The 25,585-nt window shown below is 37.3% G+C and overlaps 2 protein-coding genes across 2 annotated transcripts in view; one reads left to right on the top strand and one right to left on the bottom strand.

The window, feature by feature from the left end:
• Positions 1-311: 311 nt before the first annotated feature.
• LOC140145986 (peroxiredoxin-like 2C) lies at positions 312-12,451 on the bottom strand. The gene is made up of 7 exons (XM_072167720.1): positions 12,248-12,451; positions 9,377-9,413; positions 9,096-9,127; positions 7,379-7,432; positions 4,625-4,727; positions 3,775-3,897; positions 312-2,053 (listed from the first exon to the last, which is right to left on the bottom strand). The coding sequence occupies exons 1-7, from the start codon at positions 12,431-12,433 to the stop codon at positions 1,926-1,928; spliced, it is 663 nt and encodes a 220-aa protein (XP_072023821.1). The 5' UTR covers positions 12,434-12,451; the 3' UTR covers positions 312-1,925.
• Positions 12,452-15,255: 2,804 nt separating this feature from the next.
• The window catches only part of LOC140145984 (tetratricopeptide repeat protein 4-like), a 32,934-nt gene continuing 22,604 nt past the window's right edge, over positions 15,256-25,585 (top strand). The window contains exons 1-4 of the mRNA XM_072167719.1: positions 15,256-15,432; positions 16,467-16,584; positions 17,727-17,888; positions 18,852-18,997. Of these exons, the coding sequence (XP_072023820.1) occupies positions 15,301-15,432; positions 16,467-16,584; positions 17,727-17,888; positions 18,852-18,997 (558 nt within the window). The 5' untranslated portion in view covers positions 15,256-15,300. The remainder of the gene's footprint in view (positions 15,433-16,466; positions 16,585-17,726; positions 17,889-18,851; positions 18,998-25,585) is intronic.

Genomic DNA, 25,585 nt, shown 5'->3' with positions numbered 1-25,585 from the left:
TGCAACACACGTCTGGCCTGAGAGAGTGCCCCCCATAAAAAATGAAAGAGAAAAGTATCCCCTAACAAAAATTTAAAGAGAAAATAAGGAAGGCAAAGGAAAAGAAAAGGGCTAAAGAGCCTGTTTGCCACCAAAATTAACCAAGATCATGAGCCAAAATATTGTAAAATATAAAATGCTTGTGTGTGCTACATGCATACATTGTCCCAATAAAGCTCTTTTCTGGAAGCTCAAATACTTTACATTATACAATCTCTCTAAAAACACCCACAGAATTAGAGAAGAAGAACCAGGATTCCCTATACCGCCACATACAATCGCGTCATCAGCTATGGGGAGAAAATTGGAGGTATTCAGGTCCTTGCCAATGGTGCACGGAGATGAACGAAAACAATTCTGTGTGTCATCTTTAAGACGCATCAAGTGTGTGTCTCAAATGCGCCCATCATCCGGCCATGTCGCACTTGCATGACAATTACGATTGCCTCTAGCGCATTCCAAGGGAAACCAAATACCCCCAATTTTTGCTCTATCAGGATGGCGGTCGAGTCCCGGTTCTCCTTCTCTAATTCTGTGAAAAAAAATCATATGTATCCCACCGTTAATACCGGGTCAAAATTATGAAACCATTTTTTTTTTTGCCCCAAAAATATTGTTCTCTAGTGTAGAGTAAGTAATGATTGATGGCATTTATATGCCATTACAGAAGTTTTACAGTGCAAAAGTACATAAAACAGGGCCTGTATAAGTTTTACACAAAGCTTTTAAATAATGATATATTAAAATATCCAGTATCTTACAGTTAGAAAAATGAATACATAGCTCTTATCTAGTCCTTCAAGAATGACTCTCGGCTGAGATTAAAATCTATATAGTGAGCCGAAGTGAATCAGCCTTTGGCCTCGCTGCTCAGCTTCGCCAAGCTCCCCCCCCCCTCCAAAAAATAGCTGAGGTGCTTCTTGAAGGATTACTCTTATCATGCAACAAGTGTGCTGTAAAGTCTATACAATGCTTTACATGCATGGTCGGGTGTAAAAGTAGATGGTCAGATTTGATCAAAAAAGTGCATAGAGGCATTGAATCCATTTCAATGGTTCATAGAATATTTAAGGCACTTACGAAATAGGCACATTGGGTTTCATAAACAAAATTATATTAAACTTTGTAACTAAGATAATTTTGCACATGATCACCTATTATTACAAACCGCATAATAAAATATTGCACATATTACATTTTAGTCTCTGCAAGATTGCCATCAAACTATATTTTGGTATTGCAATAAGCCCTTTTGCAATTTTGATTGCGTGTACGCAAAATTCCTTGCTTGGGAGATAAACACTGTGGACTCGCTACAGTATTTCAATACAGGTGAACTTTGTCTTGACTATTCCTATCTCTGCATGCATAATGTGGAATAGATCCACCCTTTCACCATAATATGCACATCATACCAGCTCCCCCCCCCACTGTAAAACTTGGACCAGCCAAATTTGAACGCTACGGAGTCTGACAATAAAGTGCAGCAAATCACAAATTTGACACATGTATGGGCATTGCCATGGGGTACTAATGGGGTGCTAACAGACGCTGGTAACTTGTGGCCTGCACTAGCGTACTACACGGTTAGCAGCGCGTATATATAGCTAGTGCACATTCTCGTGCGCCGTATGTGACCGGTAGTTCCGGGATACTCAATGACAGGATCAATGACCGCTTGCCACGCTGTAAAGTACTTCTGAAGCGGCTGTCAAGGCCCTGATCATACTTGGATAATCCTGGGATATGCGACTTGGTAGATTAATCTGTTGGACACCACCTTCTGCTAGCAACTCAGTGGTTGACTGATGTGTGGCCCTGACTTTTCCCATCTCTCCATGCAAAATAAAGTCTCTTATAGAACCCCTTTCATCACATTAGGAACATCATACTTGGATAATCCTGGGATCATTTGGAAGATTAATCTGTTGAACACCAGCTTCTGCTAGCAGCTGATTGACTGAGGTATGGTCCTGACTATTTCTATCCCTCCATGCATAGTGGAGTTTCTTACCTGAAATCAATATATAGAAAGAGTAATAAAGAACATGCACGGATAGATACTTCATACTTCAGTCCCCAACTCATAGATATGGGCTATTGGCATAAAAAACATGTGCAATTACACCACCAGTTGCAATTTGTAATTTTGAATGCACTGGGTGGTGCATTACATGTAGCTCCTACAGTGTAAACAATTCTAAACACCTACTATGGGAAACACTGAGGATTTCTTGTTGGGGCCGGTTGCTGCATTTATATTTGGTTCTATTTTTCAACATTTTTAGTGATAATTTTGTTACAAAAACAGCAAAAATCATGTTTTTTTTCTTGTGTATGAATTAGGTTAATAAATGCATATCACTTGTTGCTCGAGATATTGCCCCAAGTAATGCACTTCTATCAAGATGTTGATGCGTTTAATGCACTCCCCCTTTCAGACCACATACATTAGATGTGGGGTTCATGCATTAGACGCATCAACATCTCAGCATGTGTGCATTATTTTCTACAATTTCACTCTTCTTTTTCTTCTTCTTCTTCCTATATACGTGCATACCTCAAATTGAGTATTGTCGCACAGGCTTAACGTGCACAGTTTTTTACCTATGCACGATCCTGGAACCTAGGATTGATTGCAGATATCAGAACCGGGGATGGTCCCCCTTAGAAGTGATACACATTTATTAACCTTAAAACATGCATCAGTTTTTTAAGGGGATCAATTCTCAAGCTAAATTGTAGTTCCTTATTTAAAGACCTTGGAGAAAGAAAAATAGTTCCAAAATGTGCTTTTGAAAACCTGTGTGGAACAAAAACACTGTGAATGCTACCAGCCTATATAGTGTGCAACCCACAGACCTGAGTAAGGATCTAGCTATATATTAGTTATTACCATAAAGCGACCCCAGCTATAGTCTGTATTACACTAACATGACCAAGAGGCTACATATTATGACAGTCTATACCATCTTTCCTTGGGCTTTCAATAAAAGCAAATAAACTGTCCTCTTTTTTTGCATCATATCGCCTTGGTAATGAATACTTTTAACAGCACACAATGCTATAATCTGTATATCATACTGACCTGACCAAGGACCTACATGTAGCTTAGCTATATTTATTGTCAAGACCAAAGATTTTCTGCTGACCGTTTCGCCAGATACATTCTGGCTTTCTCAAAGCAAGTAATGTTGTTATTCATCCATCTACTTTGAAAGGGATTGAATCCTGACCAAATGTTATTGTTTTATCAGAAGTACTCCTATCTCCAACTTTGTTCTTGAGTAGAGGATGTGATTTATACAGACTGTCCCCTTGTTTCTGTTTATGGTGTTGACTCCTGTCTTGCGAATCCATACTGATTCCTTGACCCATCTTGCCAGGCGGTTTTCTTCCTCGAATCCTCAATTCAAGCAGATGGATCCGACAATAACAACATCAATCACTTTGAGAAAGCCAGAGGTTTCAGACAAAACTATTAGCAGAAATCATAAGTCATACCTTTGGTCTTGACAAAGAACTTTAATAGCTGATTAATCAACAGACCCGATCGATGAACCTCTTCAGTTATATAGCTTATTACATGGACCTACAATAAACTGTCCTCCTTGTTGCACCATATTGCCTTGGTAATGTATACTAATTTACTAATTTTATGGGCATGCCATGCTATAGTCTGTATCATACTGACCTGACCAAAGACATGTAACTATAGAGTCTACATCATCTTACCTGGGCCTACAATAAACTGTCCTCCTTGCTGCATCATATCGCCTTGATAATGCATACTTTTAACAGCTCGCCATGTGCTTTGTAACACACCAGATATAACGGATGACTTCACATGTGGGCTGGCTGTAAAATCCAGAAGACAAAATTCAAAAGCATTATTAGAAGATACATAACACAGGCAAAACTTGTTTAAAAAAAGGCCCATACCTAAAAACTGATGCGCAGACTAGCTTTTCCCAGCTTGGCAATGTGAGCATTGTGACAGCAGTGTGTTGAAGCTTGGCTGGGGAAGACTACGCACTGGTACATAAATAGGTATATGGGCCCTTAGTTGTGGATGGCTTGGGCCCAGGGGTACTCATAAATTTGGTTTGGGTAGAGATTTGCCAATGATAATTTGAAAGTGGACCCATTCAATAAAGTACTATTTTGGCCCATAATCAAGGTGAATTTTGGTTTGATAGATGTTCCTTTTTATCCAAGAGGCAATATGCATGCTAGTGGGTTTACAGTCCCTGGTACTTTCATATTTTGCGAAGATTACAATTTTATCATCCTTGTCTGTTTAAAGACACAGAGGTAGACAAAAGACCTGTCAAAATTGTAAGTGTTCCAGTTGTCCAAACACTCAAGTATCAGAAGGATGGTCCACAATACAATGATTCACGCAGCACGAATAAGGGGCTAAAAAGCTGTGTGAAGTGTTAACATGTGCTTCTTTTGCCCAGTTTGCCATCAAGATTTCAAAGCAAACCGGTTCAGACCCAGAACATGATTATGTCAGTATATATTAATATCGTTCTGGGACTGATTATTGTGTGCCACTGATAGGGTTACACAATACACTAACCTTTTCCATGTGTTCCGTCCAACCTTAGACCAAGTGCTTTATGCAAATCCCTGTCTGGATCACAATAAAATTCATGAGGAAAGCGGGTTTCTTGACGAAATTCCTGCCAAAGGAAATAAAGAGAAATTATGGTTAATGTTATTATCATTAAATTAATTATATCATTCTCATCATCACCAGTATCAATGTTGTTGTCCTTGTCATCATCATCATCTTTAAAGTTACCACTACCACCACCACCATCATTATCAAAATCAGCAGCATCAAAAGCATCAGCATATTCTTCTTCTTATAGCATGTCCATGGCACATGATTAAATGTGTTTCAGCCAGTGCTGAACACACTTTTCGGCATTCTCATATTTTGTAAACTGCTAAGTTAGCAGTTGTGCATGTTTGTTCCAGTTGAGGGCAGCACAGCAGGTGATCCATTGTTTGTGGTTCTGTTCCACAATCGCAGGTTACATCTGTATTCTTTTGATATCCCCAATTTGCTGAGGTTGACTTTACATCTTCCTACACCAGACCTTAACCTATTGAGGTATTTCCATTCAACCCAACTTGCATCTGCACCAGGTGGTAGTTCTTTGCCAACAGTAATATTCAAAGTTAGTGGGTATCAACTGACAATAACTGATATCATAAATCATTTAAATAATCATTGATGTTGTCATTGTCATCAGTGGCAACAACCGTTATCATCACATCATCATCACCACCGCCACTGTCATCATCATCATCATCAATGTTATCATCATCATCACCTATATCAAACTCATCATTGAATACATGAATCCAAAACCCACCCAAGTCCATGGGAAGTGATTTTGAGAAAAAAAACCTGTGTATCATTTTAATTCCTTCAGTTAGATTTACCTGGTCAATATGGTTGGTTAAACTGTATTAGGTATGCCGATTAGCATTTCAGGGACTTTGTGGGGTCCATTTTAAATTCTGGACTTGGGTGGTTTTTTGAATCATATTCAAAGACAATAATGTTGGAATGATATTACCACTAGTAAGATAATACAAAATAAAGCACACAGTTATGTATAATGTTGATAAGCATTCTGCCATGTAATATAAACCACACACTTTCCTTGATTAAACCCTTTTTTTTTTCAAAAGTCACTCTCCCGCAATGCAGATGTTACAAGTGGACTTTTATACATACTGGATTTCAATCAATGTGTTACAAGACTCAAATCATGGACTTGGGTTGATTCTTTCATACATATGCTATTTTTCACATGCTCAATAGACACAGAGGATGAATTTGAGTTGTTCTTTCATACATATGACAGGCCTATGTATAGCAACACTTTCCCATGCTTATCTCAATTTGGCCAAAGTATGGACTTAAGTGGTTTTGTCATATATTCAATTGTCAATATCATTATCAGCAATATAATTACCACTGTCAATATACATGTAGCATCAATATAGTTGTTATCATCACAAATATAATGTCATTGTCATTTAAATAATCATTGTCATTGTTGATGTCATCATCATCATCATCATCATTATCATATATCATAATAATAATAATACACTGCATTTAGAACGCTATACACAAAAGTACCATAGCGTGTACAAAAATATCATAAAACATAATACATAATACAAAATACATCAGAATAAATATGATTTCAACAGTCTCTTGAAAGAATCAATGGATGGAGCCGATCTGATGGCAATGGGGAGTTCATTCCAGGCTTGGGCAGCAATGATGTGAAATCGCTTTTCACCAAAGGCAGTGATACTTGCTTTGGAAATTGCCAAGCAAGTGGTATCACCCAATGATCTGAGAGGCCGGCCAGGAACATATTGAGTGAAACAGTCAGATAAGTACACTGGAGCGAGTTTATGCATAGATTTGTAAACATATAGCAGAAGCTTGAAAGTAATGCGGTTGGAGATGGGGAGCCAGTGTAATTTGACCAGCAGTGAGGCAGCGTCAACTCTCCGACCGACAGCAAAGATGGCTCTTGCGGCGGCATTTTGGAGACGCTGAAGTCGACAAATGTCTGTGGCAGATAGATGAGTAAAGAGAGCATTACAGTAGTCAAGCCTTGATGTTATTAAGGCTCGTGCAACATGATGACAGGTGTTAAAGTCGATGAAACTACGGATGCGCCACAGATTCTTGATATGAAAATTGATAGTTTGGCGGAGGTGGTTTATGTGAGGCTGTAGACAGAGCCGGCAACGAAGAATTCTGTTTTGGAATCATTCAATTTGAGGTAGTTGGAGGCCATCCAAGATCGTCATCATGCTATCATCATCATATTAAAGAATGCCAGCCAGTATGGTTGCAACAAACATGACTATGAGTATACAACAATGATGATAATTTGCATCAATCAACATTCCTCATGCACATTTTGTATTAGGCACATTAATATTTAGTTTTATGCTGGTTTCATACTTTCTGCCGCTTGCCATTGAGTGGAGTGATGCTTCATCATGCAACATCGCTGAGCAACAACGGCATGACTCTGAAAGCCAATGTTGCCGCTCACCAGCACTGCTCTGTGCTCATTGGCCAAAAATCATATCCTGTTCTCATACGTCAAAGCAAAGCTCTCGAGTTAACTCCAAGCGGTTAACCGCTTTAGGCAAAACAGTGGAGTGATTGATATATCCTGGTGCGACTGCGCAGTGAAGCAAAATCGTTGTCAGAGCGGCAAAGCGGAAAGCGGTAGTAAAGAATCAAATGAAACCAGCATTAGACATCTGGTACCAAACTTACTCTGATGTATGTGTGTGGTGCACATCCAATAACTACTAGTCTGACCTTTGCTTCCTGTCAAGGAGATAAATGACATAGATACCATAAACACATTTTAGATCATTCATGTTGCAAAGGGGGAGCAATGCAAACTTTCAATGACATCCTATAAATGTAAGAGGCTAACCCTCCCCCAGCAAACACAAAACGTTTTTGACATCATTCGCAAAAGGTTATAAAAGGTTGTCAGAAAACGTTTAAATGTCGAGTTAAATAAAGGGTATATTAAGGGTATAAAACGTTTTCATAACATTAAAAATCATTTTTTGATAATCTACTGCTCAGCAAACAAAAAATGTTTTACAAAAAAACGTTTAAATGTCGGGCTATATAAAGGGTATAAAAACGTTTTAATAGCATTCCAAAAACATTTTTGAAAACTTGATACTAAACAGAATGTTATTTTTGGGTTGAAAAAATATTTTGCGAAAAATGTTTGCCCAAAATATTTGCAATAACGTTTTAAAAACGTTTTCATGACCTTAAAACGTTTTGAAAAAAACAAAAACATTTTAAGAACATTTCTGTGTTTGCTGGGTGCAAATATTTTAACATAATGTTAAAAGTGTTGACAATATATTTGGCAAAAAATGTTTGCAAAAATAGTTTATAATAACATTTTTGAAAACATTTAAAAATATTGTTGTAGTGTGTTTTCATACAAAACGTTTTAAAACGTTTTCATGACCTTTCTATAACCCGACATTTTAATGTTACTAAAACGTTTTTATGTAAACAAAAAGCCAAAATATAACTTATTATAAACGTTTTTGTTTTTGCTGGGCCCCTCCCTCCCTAATATATGTGATGTGATCAAGCAAAATCAGTCGGAACTCGGTTATATAAAATGTTCAGTTTCTTATAGGAAAGTAAAAAGCCTTTACAAAGCTGGATTTTGCAAAAATCTGTATTGAAATTGAAAAACCAGTTCTAAAGATATGAGCAATTAAAGAGTTTCCAAAACAAGAGGAAACAAAAAGAAATACTTCCTTTGTTTGGCTATATCTCAAAATCAATATTTCCAAGTTCTCAACTGATTTGGCTTGATCGCATCACATATGTGAAATGTTGAAAATTCCTTATAAGCTAAAAGCTAGTTCTTCCACATAGGGAGTGTGTATATCAAATGGAACACTCCATTGCCCGGGGGAGCCACTCAGAATTATACTGGTAAGCATCCGCGTGAAAGAAAACATGGATTTAGGGTGGTTTTGAAAAGCAAAACGAGGATCCACACGGATCCGCGATTAGGGTCTCAAAACACTCATTTTATTGGAAGAAGGGGTGTTTTTTTAAAGAACGACCCTCACTTAGGGTATTTTTTTTAATTACTCAATTAACGGCCATTAGTGGTGACATATTTATCAAGTTATTAAGCACAAAAGTGTGGTTTCTAAATGATTTAAAACAATTCGGAGCCGACTTCAATTGCGGCTTGAATACCCGATCATCATCACTGAATGACACTCATACCGACACACGCAATGTCTATCCTTGTTTAGGGGCAAATTTCAAGCCAATTCCTCACGTATGGTGTTTTTTTATTTGAGTAAATCCTCGTTTAGGTTGACAAGATTTTGACATCCTCGCTTATGGTCAATTTTTAAAGTCAATTCATGTGGATGCTTACAAATTTTATACATGAGTGGCCCCCAGGGATCCAATGCAGCTAGCTTACCTGGAGGTAATCTCTAGGTATCTTGGCAAGATCTGAGGGGAAAATTAGGAGGAAAAGAACTATTAAAATTTACATTGGGAAGCATTGCCACAAATTAAATCTTACAGTAACATAAAGAGAGTCCTCTCTTGATAAGTATCATAGTATGAACAGTGCCCTCTTTAATAGCACTGAGTATTTAAGGAAGAAAAACACCAAAAAACAATTAACAATTGGACTACATAGTAGTGTACTGTGCTCTAGTGACACAAGTTGCTGACAGAATAAACAAAATGCATTACCTTCAACATATTCCTTGCAGACATAGCACAGAAAATGCTGTGGATAAAAATGAAGATAAAAACTAACTGTTATTGATGACCCAAATGGAGACTGATCAATGCCAAAAATGAGAAATATGTTAAGACTTTGATATCAAAGCAATAAAAATTATGAGTACTAGGGGCCTATCAAAAAAATAGGGTGGTCACATGAAAATTTCAAACCCACCCCTGGAATTACTTTTTCTGTCAGGATTGTTCCTTCTGCAAAATGATTTAAAAAAGCTTTTGAATCAACTCAATCGGACAATCCGTTCTTGAAGATACAGCCTTTTAAAGATTCACAAAATTGGCCATTTTACCCCATTTTTTGTTAAATCCTGATTTTGTCATAAATTTGCATATTCATGAAGCGATAATTGTGGGAATAAAGCCAAAGAAGGCATGCGATGTATTGTTTTTGTTTATTTAATGTTCATTTATGCAAATATTAAAAATCCAGGGTCATAATTGCTATATTTGCTTCTTTACAACATTTTTAAAACGGCTGAAATCACAAAAATAACTCTTTTGCCAGGACTTTTAAGGTAAATATGTGTGATTTTCACCATTGAGGGCGCTATTATGTGCCAATTATGACCTTCAAAGGCCTGTATTTACTAAACTACACAACCAAATTGTCTGATTTTTGCACAGGATTTTGCTCTGAGGGTCTAGATTGTAAAACTGAATATAGCATAATTGTACATCTTTGGGAAAATAGTTTTATTTGATGACAAAAATTTATTTTGTGCGTAACTTTTTTATGCGTGACGCATACAAAATGCTATATTCACCTTCATTACTGAGCAGAAAATTTTCTATCTAATTAGGTAGTCAGGTTTGCACAGAAGTTACTAGGAGACAAATTATATGGAATTCAAAATGCCCAAAAGTTTTCCAACTGCTGCAGAATCTGTTACAATTTCCACCATACATTTGTGTATGTAGGCAGGGGTACACACAATAGCTAGCATTGTGGCCACCCTAATATCATAGCACATCTAGATCACATTTGGTAAGGTTAAAAATTAGATCCATCTGACTATACCTCAAACAAAAACTTCAAAGAACCAGGAAGGAAAAAAACATTCAATTTGAAATGCCTCAGATCATACAAGCTGTATCAAAATGATTGGTACCCACCCAGGGGGGGGGGGGACTCAGTGCAAACGACCATACAGGGACGTGCCGCAAATATGGGTAGCATTTTCAGCCTTTTGGTATATCAATGACCCCTTTTTCTAGGCCAATTTTGATATATGAATGGGTCCTTTTTCAAAATGTTCTCAATTTTTTCAGAAAATAGCCCAATTTTGCCTCAATCTAGCCAACATTTTTGAAATTTTGGGGAAAATTTGTATAAACTAAGACAATTTTGGTTAAATTTGGCCAAAAATTTTGACTTTTGGTATATTAATATATTAATGGGTCCAAATTTCTTTAAAAATTGGTATAGTTATCGGTCCACTTTAAAATTCTCAGCGGCACACCCCTATCAAAACCAAACTTGAGTACCCCGGTACCCATCAGTTTTCATTGAAAATGGATGAGTCTGACAGAATTAATAGAATTAACATAAGATCCAAACAATCTGTAGATTTATTGTATACATAACATTAACAAGTCATAAACTCTAGTACCAATTAGTCATTTTGATACAGCATGTAAAGGGTTCACATGTTCAAAGTTTCAAATAAATCAAAAAGTTAATTGTTGACAAACTTACATTCTTTGCGAGAGCATCATTATAGACCAAAGTGCATATTTCAAAATTGCATCCATTATGACAAAGGCTAAACTTTAATTAATTTTTAACAGTTTAATAATAATGAATGGTTATCTTTTGGGCTTTTTTTTTCCAGGTTAAAGGAGGATTTCGTGATCCTAGCATCCTCTTTTTATGACATTTTTCAGTAGATATCCACGAAAAAAGCTTAACTCCAAAATTTCAGTTGATTTTGCGTTTGCGAGTTATGCATGAGTGTATTACACTGCTCCATAGACAATGTGTTGTAATTTCGTTCTGGTGCACCAGAACGAAATTCAAATTTAGCGATATTTTTGCTAAAGCGAATTAATCTGCAAGAAATATTTGGTACATAAACATTATGTAGCCAGAGGTATCCACTATCCAGTGGTGTAAAAATGGGGGGATGAGGCTGTGGATCACGAAATGCCCCAAAAGTAATGATAATTTATAAGCTTATTTTGACTGGTAAATACAGGTTAAAATTCACTGCTAATTTAAGGTTATTAATTATTTTAAACTGTTGCGATTTGGTCATTCACAGCATCTTGCCAATGGTAGTGAGCTTTGGCAAAAACTGCATTGCTCATTTCATAGCGAACGTGTAAAAGAATTCAAATATCACAGATATATTTGGTAGGTCCTGTGGTTCTTGAGTTATGTTGTAAAGAGGGCTGAAACAACAACACTTTTGTAAAACGTACATAACTCATTAAGAACAATAAATTAAGCAAGTTTTCAAGGTATAGGATTTGTAGAATGAAGTTTTGCAAAACATCAAGGTGTTATTTTTCAATAATATATGGATCTAGATAATGAAAATTGATTTTTTAGTTGCTTCGACCAACAATACCTCGTCTACCCTTAAGGCTAATAATAATTGCTAAAAACGGCCATCTTAATTTAATAGTTTGTCTCAAAGCTCTTTCCCAATTAAAAACCTAATGCGGAAACCAGTTGGTTTTTTACTAGAGTTTTTTTACTCTAATTTTTTTTTCTGTGGGACGAGCTTTTTGAGAAGAATACACCACCATTTCATCTCTGAAGGAGGTTTTCACTGTAGTCAAGATGAAGAATTTTACTGACAAAACATACAAACTCACCCTAACAAATATAATGATTGTCTTAGTTTCTTGATATAAAGTGTGAAACCTTTTCCTGTTACCAAATTGATCCCATATTACGAGGTCTTTGACTGCATCAAAATCAAAACCTTGGTCTGGACTTGGAATGTAAACATCTGGTTGAGGTACTAGTGGTCCATGCAGGCCTCTGTCCATTGATGCCATCAGACAAGTATGACTATGTATTACTGCAAAAAAATAAAATGATGATTTAATATTATAGAGTGTCTCGATTGCATTTTAAACCTTTCAGCTCATACAAATCAAAATCTTTACTTTTGGCCAAAAAAAAAAATAGTTTGGTTGCTCTTCCAAGACAAAAATTTGAAGGGTCGGTAGGTTGTAACCAGCGTTTATACCCGGAGTCCCAAATGTGAGATCGCCGAGTAGGGAAAATGCAAGGAAAATCATGATGCTTTTTAATAATATTACTCGTAATTTTTGTTATTGATTTGATGAAATAAAAATCACAAAATATTCTGGTATATAATGAAAAAAAACCGGTTCTTTATCCTTCGGGCCGCAAGCGGCCCCTCGGGTATAAACAACCATTTAGTAATGTATTATATGAATGAACCCCTAATTTAGTCATGAAAATATATGAATCAACCCCTCCTAATACATACATGTATAAGTAGGCCTACAATAATAATTGTAAAGATATTTAGGAACTCAAAACATTTCAATTTTAAAATTGCTCTAAACATGCTTTATGTAAAGTAATGTATATCTAGACTGTCAATATTGAGGTTTTGAATTTGAATTATGCTATAGTTTTTAAAACAAATTTATTTTTATAAATTTATTAATATACAAATATGGATTTACTACATACATGTATACACAGGAATCATTCGTAAAGGTACCGGTACATCTAGTATTGGGTATTTGTCAGGGTATTCGTAACTTTTCATACAAACACTTGAGTTTATCCGAACGGTTAAAAGTTTTTAGTGGACCCCGGGAGACACTGTCCCGGAGGTTTTACAACTTGAGAAAAAGTCCTCAAACGTTCGAAATTTGTTGTCAAGTTAAAACTGCGCTGCCTAAGGCTGCGATCACATACACATAGAAGTATACGGTATACGGTATTAGGTATTCGGACTATTCGCTATACGAAATACGCTCATTCGATCAGACTGAGTTCACACATGTCATGGTATACTTGTGAACTCAGCCTGATCGAATGTGCGTACATATGTATTTCGTATCTGCATGATGATAATTCCAATATCATTTTGCAGTGAGTAAACTAGACATTTCTATTTTTTTAACAGAATTTTTGAAAGTATATACATGTACAGGGTGTAACAATAAAATTTGTAAAATTTTGAAAATAAAATGACACAAGTATGCCGCTTATGTTTTGGTTTGAATTTACATCTATCAAGATAATTTTTTTGGCCATCAGATAAGCTTTGTTCCAATTAAATCGATGGAATACATGTGAAGATAATTCAAGATATGGCCAATTACGTAACCTAGTCTTAAAACTGCTTGGGCCACTTTTGTCTAAGTGTGACAAAAGTGACTGAATAGAGTTGAACCATGGACCAGTTGGACGAAAGTCACAACTATAAGCACTGCCACTGACATAACAACCTCATTTACTTAAAATCGTAGCTGAAGCTCAACAACTTCAACCCCAATTCACGTTGGAAGAGCATACGGTATCTTTATGGTTGTGACATTCGGTAGCACGTGGAGTCAACCAGAAACCATACGATTGTTTAAAGCTCATTTTCCAAACTTACGTCTTCCATCAGATTCAGGACATACAATTACATGAGAAGTATGTAGAATTTATTAACAGAAATGCTGGCAATAGTGGTCGCCCTAGAACAGCCAGAAGCCCAGCAGAACTAATTTTAAAATTTTATTGTTTTGTACTTATGGATGCAAAACTGTTCTCAATTTTACCAATGATATCTCAGGGTTATGAGAAATTACTTTATTTATCAGATTAATTGAATTTGAAAGAAATTTCATGTTCTTCATTTTATTAAGCTTTTAAAGAAATATCATAATTATTATAAAGTTTATGTTAAAGGAGTATTTCGTGATCCTAGCATCCTCTTTTTATGACATTTTTCTGCGTATTGCTGTATGGAACCAGACATAGACGTACATGTAACTCTTTAGTCTTTTAGTTTTTTTCCTGTGAGAAGTTAAAATGCAATTGTATAAATTTTATTTTTATTGTTACACTCTCTGTAAAGTCTGTTTATTTACCTTTACACTCACTCACCAATACTACTTCAAATTCAAGTTCACTATGCATGTAAATACTGTTGAAATGGCAAATCATGAATCACTTTCTTGAAACCACATGAGCAGCCATCATCAGATCAGTGCACTGCATGCAGAGACTTTGTTTGTTGTTGATGCTGGGTCAAAGGTCATTTATAATTGATTGGATCATCATATTAGGCAAAATAAAAAAATAAACATGTTTCACGTCCCCTCCCGCTTCCTTTTTTGAGGTTTCCTCAAATATATTTTTATTTTTGAAATTCAGTTATAACTTTTCAAACAATATGTCTAGGAAGCTGGAATGCTTTCTATAGCCTTGTTAAGATACAAGAAACATTTTAGGAGGGTTTGTGATCATTGGAGGGGGGTGTAACTCTCAGAACAACAAATAAAAAGGGCCTCCTCCTTTTTCCAGGCATTATTGTATACGCTAAAAACAGCACTAAGTATGGGTATTTACACCAATTTTGTGATAAAAAATAGAAAATAAAAAGCCCCCTCCTCCTCCTTTTTTTTGAAAACCCGGACGTGAAACATGTTTTATTTTTTACTTGGCCTTATGTCAAAAACTTTAATTATAATTATGATCATTATGATAGTATTAGAATATTTTTTTTTGTACTAAGGGCATACTCAACTAGAAAAAGCAATGTATCACACATAAAATTCAAGAAAACTTGGTACTTTTGATGATTGTTTACAATTTAACATGGGAAATCCCTTACTGGAGTTTTTGGCTACATGTGCAAACAACCAAATCCACATGGGCATCCCCGAAAATGGCAGAACGGCAAATCGAGAAAGATGTTTCGGACCTTGCGAAGGAACTGGACGAAAAGATAGATAAACATATTGACTCGTTACCAAGGAAACCGTACAAAGGTGGTCTAGATCCTGATAATTGGAGAGAGGTAGGTGGTGTCTGCATCTTCGGATTGTAATATTTTGGAAGTGATTTTCTTCGTAATGCATGTAATGTAAGCTTACATGGCATGGGATCAAAATTCAGCAGCCTTGCACTTGTCCATGTCATGAATCTGATGATGTTGCCACAATCAACAAACTCCTGAATTGGTTGGTGGGTTGTCCTCCAGCCACTGTTCATATAATTTTTTCCAAGGTCACTTTGACAGCATTTTACCATCGCGTATTATCCTGCGCGCGACGTCAAGCATGTGCATTTCATTGTTGGACGTTGCATTGTTGTGGAAAATAATACGCGCTGGACGGCAAGCAATACGCTTAAAAAAAACTAGTCTTTTACTCCACGTCGTTTCCGAGAAATGGACCGTGACCCTGTGCCCCCCTCTTTGACAATCACGAGTCATGACAGTGATATTTTCTGATATTTTCTCCATCTCATGAGTGACTCACTGTGTTGACAATTGAAACCTGAATCGGTTGAACAAAATAGCTAATTTGGGTGCCCATATAGCATTAAAAGTAAAGGAGATAACTAGCTCAAATTTGATATTAGATTCTGAAAATATGACAACTTTAGAGTAAGCCTAGATTTCAATTTTCAGCTCTATGGGGAAAATTATAAGCATTGAAAGTCAGAAAATTTCAAGATAGGGATAATTTGATACCTTACCTTTACTGCTATGGGAATGAGAAATGTGCCAGTTAGTTTTCCACTTTAGGCCTACACAAGATTGAATCATTAGGGATTATCCTAATTCAACTATTGATTAAATATAATCCATAATAATTACTTTCAAGGATTAAAATGTCACTTAGTCCCACAGTTAATTTTAAAAGTACCATGAAATTACAAATTAAAAAATTGATTTTTTATTTTTATTTGAGAGTCCTTCAACTCAAAAACATGTCTGGCAACTTGTTCCAGGTTTTGTTGGAATGGGTCACAATTTTTGTTTCATCACAAAATTTTGAAAATTTTACGGTATACATACATGTACATATTTAAAAAAATATTTTACAGGAGATAGAGAAGATCCCAATTTTTATGACCAAACCTCCAACAGAAGAAGACATTGCAGCATCACCAGATCTTCAAGCTCTACAAGCTCTCAAGTTTGCAGAAGATGACACACCAGAAGGTAGGCATATACGCGATCAAGTTCAAATCTGATGTCGATCAAAATCAAAATTCAGTTTTCAATTTCATTACATTAGGAGTGAGCTATATAGCCTGGGTGGGTCTAATTTAGTTTTGCTCCGTTAACAGTTTTTTTGTATTCCATTTGGCCAATCTCACCATGAAATGACAGAATATTTGGATATAGACCCAACAAAAAAGTTTGCAGCGCCCTCAAGTGCCCCATAATTCATTGGCGCTGCACACTTTTTTGTTCTGTCTATATCCAAAAATTTTGTCATTTCATGTTGAGATAGGTCAAGTGGAATAGAAAAAAAACTGTTAACAATTTAGAGGAACAACCAAAAGAGCATTTTTGACACCCAAAAAGCTCAGTCCTAATTCTCAGAGCTTTATTTTGCCATTATAATTATAAACTTACTTCCGGTTCCAAGTGATACAATACAAAACATTTTCCTAAAACAAAATAAAACAAAAACAACAAAATTATGTATTTTATAATTTAAATTAAGGTGGGCCTCTTGACCCCAGTGGTTGTTTGGATTGTCTCCGAGTAACTTCCAGATTTTTTACAATCGAATATAAGTCTGAAAAATCATTACACACTGTTGACACCCTCTTTTTCGTATTCAGGGAATAAGAATAATGTATTACGATATGCCCTACATCGAATAGGCCTATATTGCTGCAAGTGCTGAAACTTGTTCGTAAACTATTATTGGATTCCATTTTGGGCAATTCGCAGGGAGTGATATATAGTGTATATATGGCAAGTGGAAAATCACTCGCTTGAAATTGAGTTTGGCCGAGGGGTGGCGAGCAACGGCAAGGCCTGCATAATCTTGGTAACGGTAACAATATCTCCTAAACATAACAATGACATCAGATTTCCAAGCTGTTTAGGCTCTGAACAAATATGCAAAAGATAACAAACCAAAAGGTATTTCTGTTGCATTATTAGCAATGCAGAAATTAGCCAACCAGCAGTTATGCCCAACCCATATTTAGCAAAGTAATCATGGGGTGCAATCAAAGCAAATTTCAATGGCTATTAATGATTTTAGATTTTCTGTCATAACAACTCACTGATACATGTAGCACCTTTAATTCTACACTGCTTTGCATCTTCACCTTTGATTTCAGAACTGGCCGTATCCCACAAGGATGATGGTAATGCACACTTTAAAAGAAAACTCTACAAGAGAGCAATCATGGCCTACACAGAGGGTTTACAACAGAAATGTGACAATGTGGATCTTAACACAGTGTTGTATACAAATAGGGCTGCAGCAAACTTTCACTTAGGTAAGTTAGGTATGGGTACAGCATCAGTACCCCTATTAAATATTTTCCTGCAACGGAAACAAATTTCCAACATTTCTTACATATTTCTATATTTTAAGAGAAGTAAAATTTCCCGCCAGATTTCCTGGGAATGAGCTTAATTTTTTGTTTTCACCTAATTTTTTCATGGCATGATGCAACCCATACAACATTTTTCAAGTGACAACTGTAAAGCCTATTCTACGGACCCGGCTGATCAAGAATAGCCTGTTTTATTATTTTTGGCTGAATATTTCTAGAAAATATGTTTACAAAAAATCTTTTTTAAGATTTTTGGTGATATTTTGGGTAATTTAGCCTCCAGAAAAAATGCCTGACCGATCTTATTTGTAAGATCTGGCAGCCCATATAATGTGGTTTTTTTTTCATTTATTTTTATGTATACACTGTTTATTTATGCACTGTATACATACTTTGCTTGACTGCATGATGTACTCGTAATGTCAGAAAAGTAGAGAAGAAATTTTCGATTTTAAAAAGTACTATCCCTTGTGGCGAATGAAACAAGTCAGTTGAGATCCATACACCCTTTAAATGGAAGACATGATCTTAATCTCCCACACAGGAGGTGTAGATTTCAAATGGAGTCATCCATTCAGGTAAACCCATTTGAAATTCACACTCCATGTGTGGAAGATTGAAGTCATGTCTTCGTCACGTCTTCCATTGGGGTGTAGATTTGAATTGGAATGGTCCAGTGCTTAATACAGAATAACACTTGTTTTACTCAAAAATTATCAGCAAGCATGACATCAAGACGGTTGGCCCATTGATGATCGAGCAAGTCTGGGCAGAGAATTTGTACATGCTTGATGATCTGGTGATCATACATGTATTTGGAACTCTGACAATTGGACAATTAAATACTTTAAATTGGGGAAAAATAACGAACTTAATTTCATACCACCTTTTTTTTTTCCGCAGGCAATCATCGGTCATCTTTAAATGATGCAACAGAAGCTATAAAACTCAAACCATCTCACGTCAAGGCTTTATTACGTGCTGCACAATGCTGTCTGAAGCTACAGGAATACACACAATGTATACAATGGTGTGATAAAGGCTTGAAAATATCCTTTTACTTGTATGTGTAGTCAGTTGATTCATACACTTCCTTTCACCTTAATATTATAAATTAGAAAATGGTGAATCAAAATGCAGAGTTATGTATCACCTGAACTATGTTCAAATGGGGACTTTGCGCCAGTTGATTCATAGTTGTGTGCCCTTAAGGTGCACTGAGCCTGGATGGGCTCTCTCTCTCTGTCTCTGCACTCGTGGAAGCTACATGTGCCTGGTTGTGATTATCACATTAGATTAATCCCTAATCCTTTTATTGGCGGAAATACAATACTCAAAAACTGCACCAGCCTGAACAAGATATGGCAAGCCATCCGTCTCCATTTTGGCTTCCAAACAACAGGTGGCCACTTCCTGGAGTTCAACAATATTAGCCTTGGCCCTGATGAACGCCCCGAGGACTTGTACCAGCGTCTAGTAGCATTCACCGAAGACAACCTCATGCGTGAAGGAGGCGGCATCAGTCACCATGACCAAGTCATCGATGAAGATGAGGAGATTACGCCTACACTAGAAAACTTTGTAGTGTTAACGTGGTTAGGCGCCTTATAAACCCTGAGCTGCCCCGATTAGTAAAGCAGCGGCACGGTACAGAGCTAAGATCCGCACCTTGGCTTCTATCAAAGCCGAAATTTCTCAAGCTCTGATTCGCTTCCTGGATGAGCTGAGCTCAAACGATGCTGCTCGCAGCATGCGCACTTGTAGTCAACGTAGACCGATGCCTAAATTGAAAGCTAAGAAATCATTTGGTAAATCCTGCCCTCTGTGTGAGCAAGCTGGTCGGCATGACCATGCGCATTTCTTAAGCGAGTGCTCGTACCTCCCTGAAAAGGACAGAAACTACCTGGCCCGCGCTGGTCAGCTTAACATCCTTGATGATTGTGACAGCGACTCAGATTTAGCATGTGCCTTTGTTGACCAATCTGACCTTAGTGCGCAGCCCAATGTTCAGACAGCGCTACGAATTCCCGTCGATCAGTCTCCTTATGTAGATGCATTCCACAAGCACCATGCGTTCCGCATCACCATTGACAGTGGGTCCACTGGTAATCTCATTCGCGAAAACACTGTCCAACGATTAGGATGCCCCATTCATCAGAGTTCGCAGTCTGCCCGTCAAGCTGATGGGCCATCCCCTCTTAAGGTAGTTGGGGAAACAACCCTCACTTTTACTCGTGACAGACACTCCTTTGTCTTTAAAGGTCTAGTTGTTAGAGACCTTGACGAAGAAATCCTTGCAGGTATTCCCTTCATGAAATGCAATGATGTCGCAATTCGCCCTGCTAAGAACCAAATCATCTTGAAAGATGGTACAATTATCACTTATGGCGCCAACAAGAGCCCCAAATCCCAGCACACTGTTCGTCGTGCCCATATACTTCGTGGACCTTCTCAAAACACTACCATATGGCCAGGCTCATACGTTGAGGTAAATCTCCCTGCAGACATTGTTGAATCAGATGCTACTTTTGCCATTGAGCCCCGTGTTGATACCCCGCTCGGTAGGTTCCTACCGCCCAAACAAGCCTGGCCCAAGCCTGATGTAATCACAAGTATTGCAGGCAGGGTTCACATTCCCAACAATACTGGTGTGCCACTTGTCATCAGAAAGCATGAACATCTTGGCCAGATACACACTGTGTATTCACCATCACTAACTTCTAAGCCATCACACACTGCTGCAGCAGCATCAGTCAATGTCCCAAAGCCCAGTTCACCGGTTAACTACTCAGCTGCTGTTGCCCTTGACCCAGATGGTATACTTGGCACTTGTGAGCAATCCAACTTCCGCAGTCTTCTCGATGAGTACGATGAGGTTTTTGACCCTAGTTTCCCAGGTTACAATGGTGCTGTCGGCCCTTTCAAATCTGTGGTTAATATGGGACCGGTCCAACCCCCCCAACGCAAAGGTCGTCTCCCATTGTATGCACAGGATAAACTCCAAGGGTTGCAATCAAAGTTTGATCAGCTTGACAAAGCAGGCGTCCTTTGCTAGACCTGCAGCTGTCGGTGTGTGTGGCGAATACCTTAACCCGTCCTTTCTTGTCAAGAAGCCTAATGGAGGCTTTCGTCTGGTTACTGCATTTGCTGATGTCGGTAGATATAGCAAGCCACAACCCTCTCTAATGCCCAATGTGGACTCAACATTATGCTCAATTGCCAAATGGAAGTATTTGATTGCCACTGACTTGACTAGTGCTTTCTACCAAATCCCTTTATCCCATGAGTCCATGAAATACTGTGGTGTTGCAACTCCCTTTCGTGGGGTGCGTGTGTATACACGGTGTGCCATGGGTATGCCAGGTTCTGAAACAGCCCTTGAGGAACTGATGTGTCGTGTCCTTGGTGACCTCTTAGAGAAAGGTGTCGAAAGCGAAACTCGCTGATGACTTGTACTGTGGTGGTAATACTGTGGATGAACTTGTTGAGAATTGGCGCCAAGTTTTGCAAGCTTTGTCTAAGTCTGGGTTACGTCTTTCTGCTTCCAAAACAGTCATTTGCCCCCAAAAGACAGTAATTCTGGGTTGGATTTGGTCAAATGGAACCCTTTGTGCTAGCCCCCATAGCATCGCCACACTTTCCAGCTGCTCGCCTCCAAGCAAAGTTGGTGGCATGCGGTCCTTCATCGGTGCATACAAGGTTCTGGCCCGTGTCATTCAGAATTGTGCCAGTCTGGTAGCCCCATTAGATGATGCTATTGCAGGGCACCAATCAACTGAAGAGCTTACATGGTCTGATAGTCTGCATACTGCTTTTCACAAGGCTCAAGCAGCACTGTCTTCCGCTAGGGCAGTCACACTTCCCCATCCCAATGATCAGCTTTGGATCATTACTGATGGATCCGTGATGAAACATAGCATTGGGTCGACATTGTATATTTCCCGCAATGACAAACTCTTCCTCGCCGGGTTCTTCAGTGCTAAATTGCGTGATTGACAGCCAACATGGTTACCCTGTGAAATTGAGGCGCTGTCTATTTCTGCCTCCACCAAGCACTTCAGTCCCTATGTTATCCAGTCCAAACACAAGACATGTATCCTCACTGACAGCAAACCTTGTGTTCAGGCATATGAAAAGCTCTGCCGGGTGAGTTTTCAGCCAGTCCTCGGCAGTATCCACATTCCTCTCCACTGTCAGTCGTTTCCAAGCATCTGTTCGTCATCTTGCAGGATCAGCTAACTCCCCCTCAGACTTTGCTAGTCGTAATAATGCCCCTGACTGCACTGAGCCCACTTGTCAAATATGCTCCTTTATCAAACGTGAAGAGGAAGCAACTGTCCTTCGTGTTTCCGACATGACATTCTGTCCGGGAAAGCTAAGCTCCCTTTGCCAGCAAAGCAGCCTGGCATGCTATTCAGCAGGAATGCCCGGATCTGCGACGAACACATGCTCATCTAGTTCAGGGCATTCGCCCTTCAAAGAAAGCTACTTCTGTCAAAGATGTGAAGCGCTATTTGCAGGTTGCATCTATCGCTAGAGATGGCCTACTTGTTGTTCGTCGTAATCAACCATTGTCCCCAACTCGCGATTGTATTGTTGTTCCCAGACAGGTCTTAATTGATCATGCCGGAGAAAGCCAGGCAGTGGCAGGAACATCAAGGTTGTCCGAATTTGCCCATATTTAGTGTAGTAGGGGTGTTTGATGAAACATTCTCACTGAAACTTTTTCAGGATTCTGACCCCCCTTGTTAAGGGTTTATAGCCCTTATATGTTTTGGTACAATCTACACCCTTAAAAATGGATGAATTTTTCCTGAATTTAAGCCAATTTTGTATTCTCATTTTTTCACAAGTGGTTGAAGTTATTTAAGTAAATTAAGTATTTGTAGGAAACATCTACCCTGGGCATTACAGGGAACAATTGACATTCAACCAACCCCTATCATTTGGCTCTAGGGGGTGTCTAAACATACCCCCCTCAAAATGTCTTAAAAAATGGAATTTTTAGTTGATGAATTCAAATGCAAATATAAAAAATGTACATCAAAATTTTAAATTTTTGTTGGTGTCCCTAGAGTGACCCAACATGTGGCTGTGAGAAACAAATTAGAATATCTTGGGGCGGTGTTGCTTTTTTTAGAAAATACAGTGTTTCTATGTGGTATTTTTAGCAATATTACAAACTGAAAATATTGTAATATTAATGAAATATGTGATTATTTCAACTAAATACTTTATTTAGAGCTGGTTATTAAGTTGTGTAAGGTTTTAAACTTTAATATCATGGATAACAAAAGCAAAATGTTACTAAAATTTAAGTGTTTCTAGATTTTATTTGATCTAAAATGAGAAAAACCTAAAATACTTGGTCAAACACTCAAGCAGCACTCCCTTAGGATTTAAATCATGATCATACAACATTACTTAGCATCAACATATAAATATGAGTTATTATAGACCTAGCAATTCAGTTTTTTTTATTAGTACACATGGTGACACTTTGCATGTTACCGTTCTTTTCGACGCCTAATTGTACTACATGTAGCTGAGGACAGACAAGTGTCAAAATGATATTCTAGCTTACACATAAGAAGTTATATTGAACTGAAATTGCAATGTTTTACATTGCTTTGAGGAATCACTACATTAAGATCCATGTATTGTTGATTTCACGCTGCTTTTGGAAATATTGATAACGATCGGAGCCTTCTCAAATTGTCACAATGTAGACCATGCCTTATTTGCTTTGTTTTTAACGATTGTAATATACAATAATTGTAATACAAAAATTATTACCTCATTATACCTCATTCATTCTAGTGAACATTATAGCTAACAAATAATAATTCAAGTAATCCCTATCATTTGGCCTCCCTCAGAACTTCTTTAAAATTTTCATTTTTATTAAATGAATTCACAAGCATTCTATATATTGAATATACATCCTAATTTTGTTTTGTTTTGATCTTCCTCCAAATGAACCAACCTTAGGCTGTAGGCCTAGTCTGTGGGAAACAAATCGGATTATCTTTGGATGGTGTTGCTTGGTTTAATAGAAAATTCAGTGTTTCTATATGGTATTTTAGCAAGATCACAAAACTGAAAATCTCTGTTAAGGAAGCACATGTCTTTTAAGGTATTTCTTCATTATAAAGTTGACTAAAGTTACCAAGCTGATAATAAATGGAATATAAACATTATACTAAACCTTTAAAATGTAGATGTTTCTATATCTCATTTGATTAAACAATCATAAAGCTGAAAGATATCGTATGTCTTTCATGCATTATGCCATGTTGCATGCATACTAAAATCGAATGAACATGATGTATGCCAGAATCTTATGCAAGAATAGTATCATAAGAATAAATATTCTTATGTAGATCTTGAGGTTCATTTGCTTCAGCAACAAGTGTCAACATTATTTTCAAGTTGACTTGACATCTAAAGATCTTGTTTGGAGCTGAAAGTACAAAGTTACATTCCTCTAAGCCATCTACATATTGTCACAACGTAGATTGGCTGTGCACTTATTTGCTTTGTTTCAAAATATCACAATCAGCCTATAGATAATAATTATAATGTAAGAATACATATTGTTACCTCATACTGGTGTTTGAAATACAATTATCGTGGCATTGTTGAAAATGTCTATTAACAAGTTACAAAGTAACCACTAAAGAAAATAACAAAGCAGGATACTCGCAATATTTGGGTATCTCAAATGGAAATCTGTCACTTTTTGTTGGACATTGCAAATAAGACAAGATTCTTGGATTTTACTCTCAATCGTCCATTGATATTTCTGATACTGATAATCATGATAATATAGAACAACTCATCCCAACTTATCCAATATGTTATTGAAAAGTATACCATTTTATAACTCACATATTTCAAGCACAATCTAAGTATTCCAGCCAGAATAGATACTTTGATTCAATCATATATACATCAAACATGTTTGACTTCTAAAGTATTTATGATGGCTTGCTGTAATATTATTTCCAGTTCAAAGATGCATGCAAAAGCATTCAAAGATCACTTTATGACTGTGCAAGTTATCTATAGGTTGTTTTATTCTCAGGAACAAATAACACAACATGTCTGATATCATGATGTTCCAAGAAGTTTGCTTTTTAATAAACAAAATATGTATTGGTACCAATCGCTTTGATACAGCCTGTATATCTCGTGATATAAACGTAGGGCCTATGAATTACATTCCAGACAGATGTCCAAAAAATACATTTCTAACATTTGACCTCTGCATGACCTTTGACCTGACCCGTGCACAATGTTCCCCTGGTCATGAGATTTGTTTTCACTGAGTTTGAGCCCCATACCCCTTATAGATGTCCAGAAAAAGCAATTATAAGATTTGACCCCAGATAACCTTTGACCTGACCCTTGCAAAGTGTTCCAAAATATTCCCTGGTCATTAAGTTTGTTGTCACAGAGTTTCAGCCCTTTACCCCTAACAGATGTCCAGAAAATGCATTTCTAAAATTTGACCTCTGCATGACCTTTGACCTGACCCCTGTAAATTGTTCCCCTGGTCATGAGATTTGTTGTCAACGAGTTTGAGCCCTATACCCCATACGGATGTCGACATAATGCAATTGTAAGATTTTACC

Source organism: Amphiura filiformis, chromosome 2 (genome assembly GCF_039555335.1).
Source record: "Amphiura filiformis chromosome 2, Afil_fr2py, whole genome shotgun sequence".
Lineage (NCBI taxonomy): Eukaryota > Metazoa > Echinodermata > Ophiuroidea > Amphilepidida > Amphiuridae > Amphiura > Amphiura filiformis.
Note: the sequence above shows the minus strand (reverse complement) of the source record. Positions and strands in the feature narration are given on the sequence as shown.

What these genes read in the sequence shown, in the direction of transcription:
- LOC140145986 (XM_072167720.1), bottom strand. Translation starts at nt 12,433, where the DNA reads ATGGCATCAATGGACAGAGGCCTGCATGGACCACTAGTACCTCAACCA. An exon ending in CTGCAAGGAATATGTTGAAG is followed by an intron (nt 9,128 to 9,376) that starts GTAATGCATTTT and finishes TTTTCCCCTCAG; the next exon opens with ATCTTGCCAAGATACCTAGA. An exon ending in ACAGTTTATTGTAGGCCCAG is followed by an intron (nt 2,054 to 3,774) that starts GTAAGATGATGT and finishes TATTGATTTCAG; the next exon opens with GTAAGAAACTCCACTATGCA.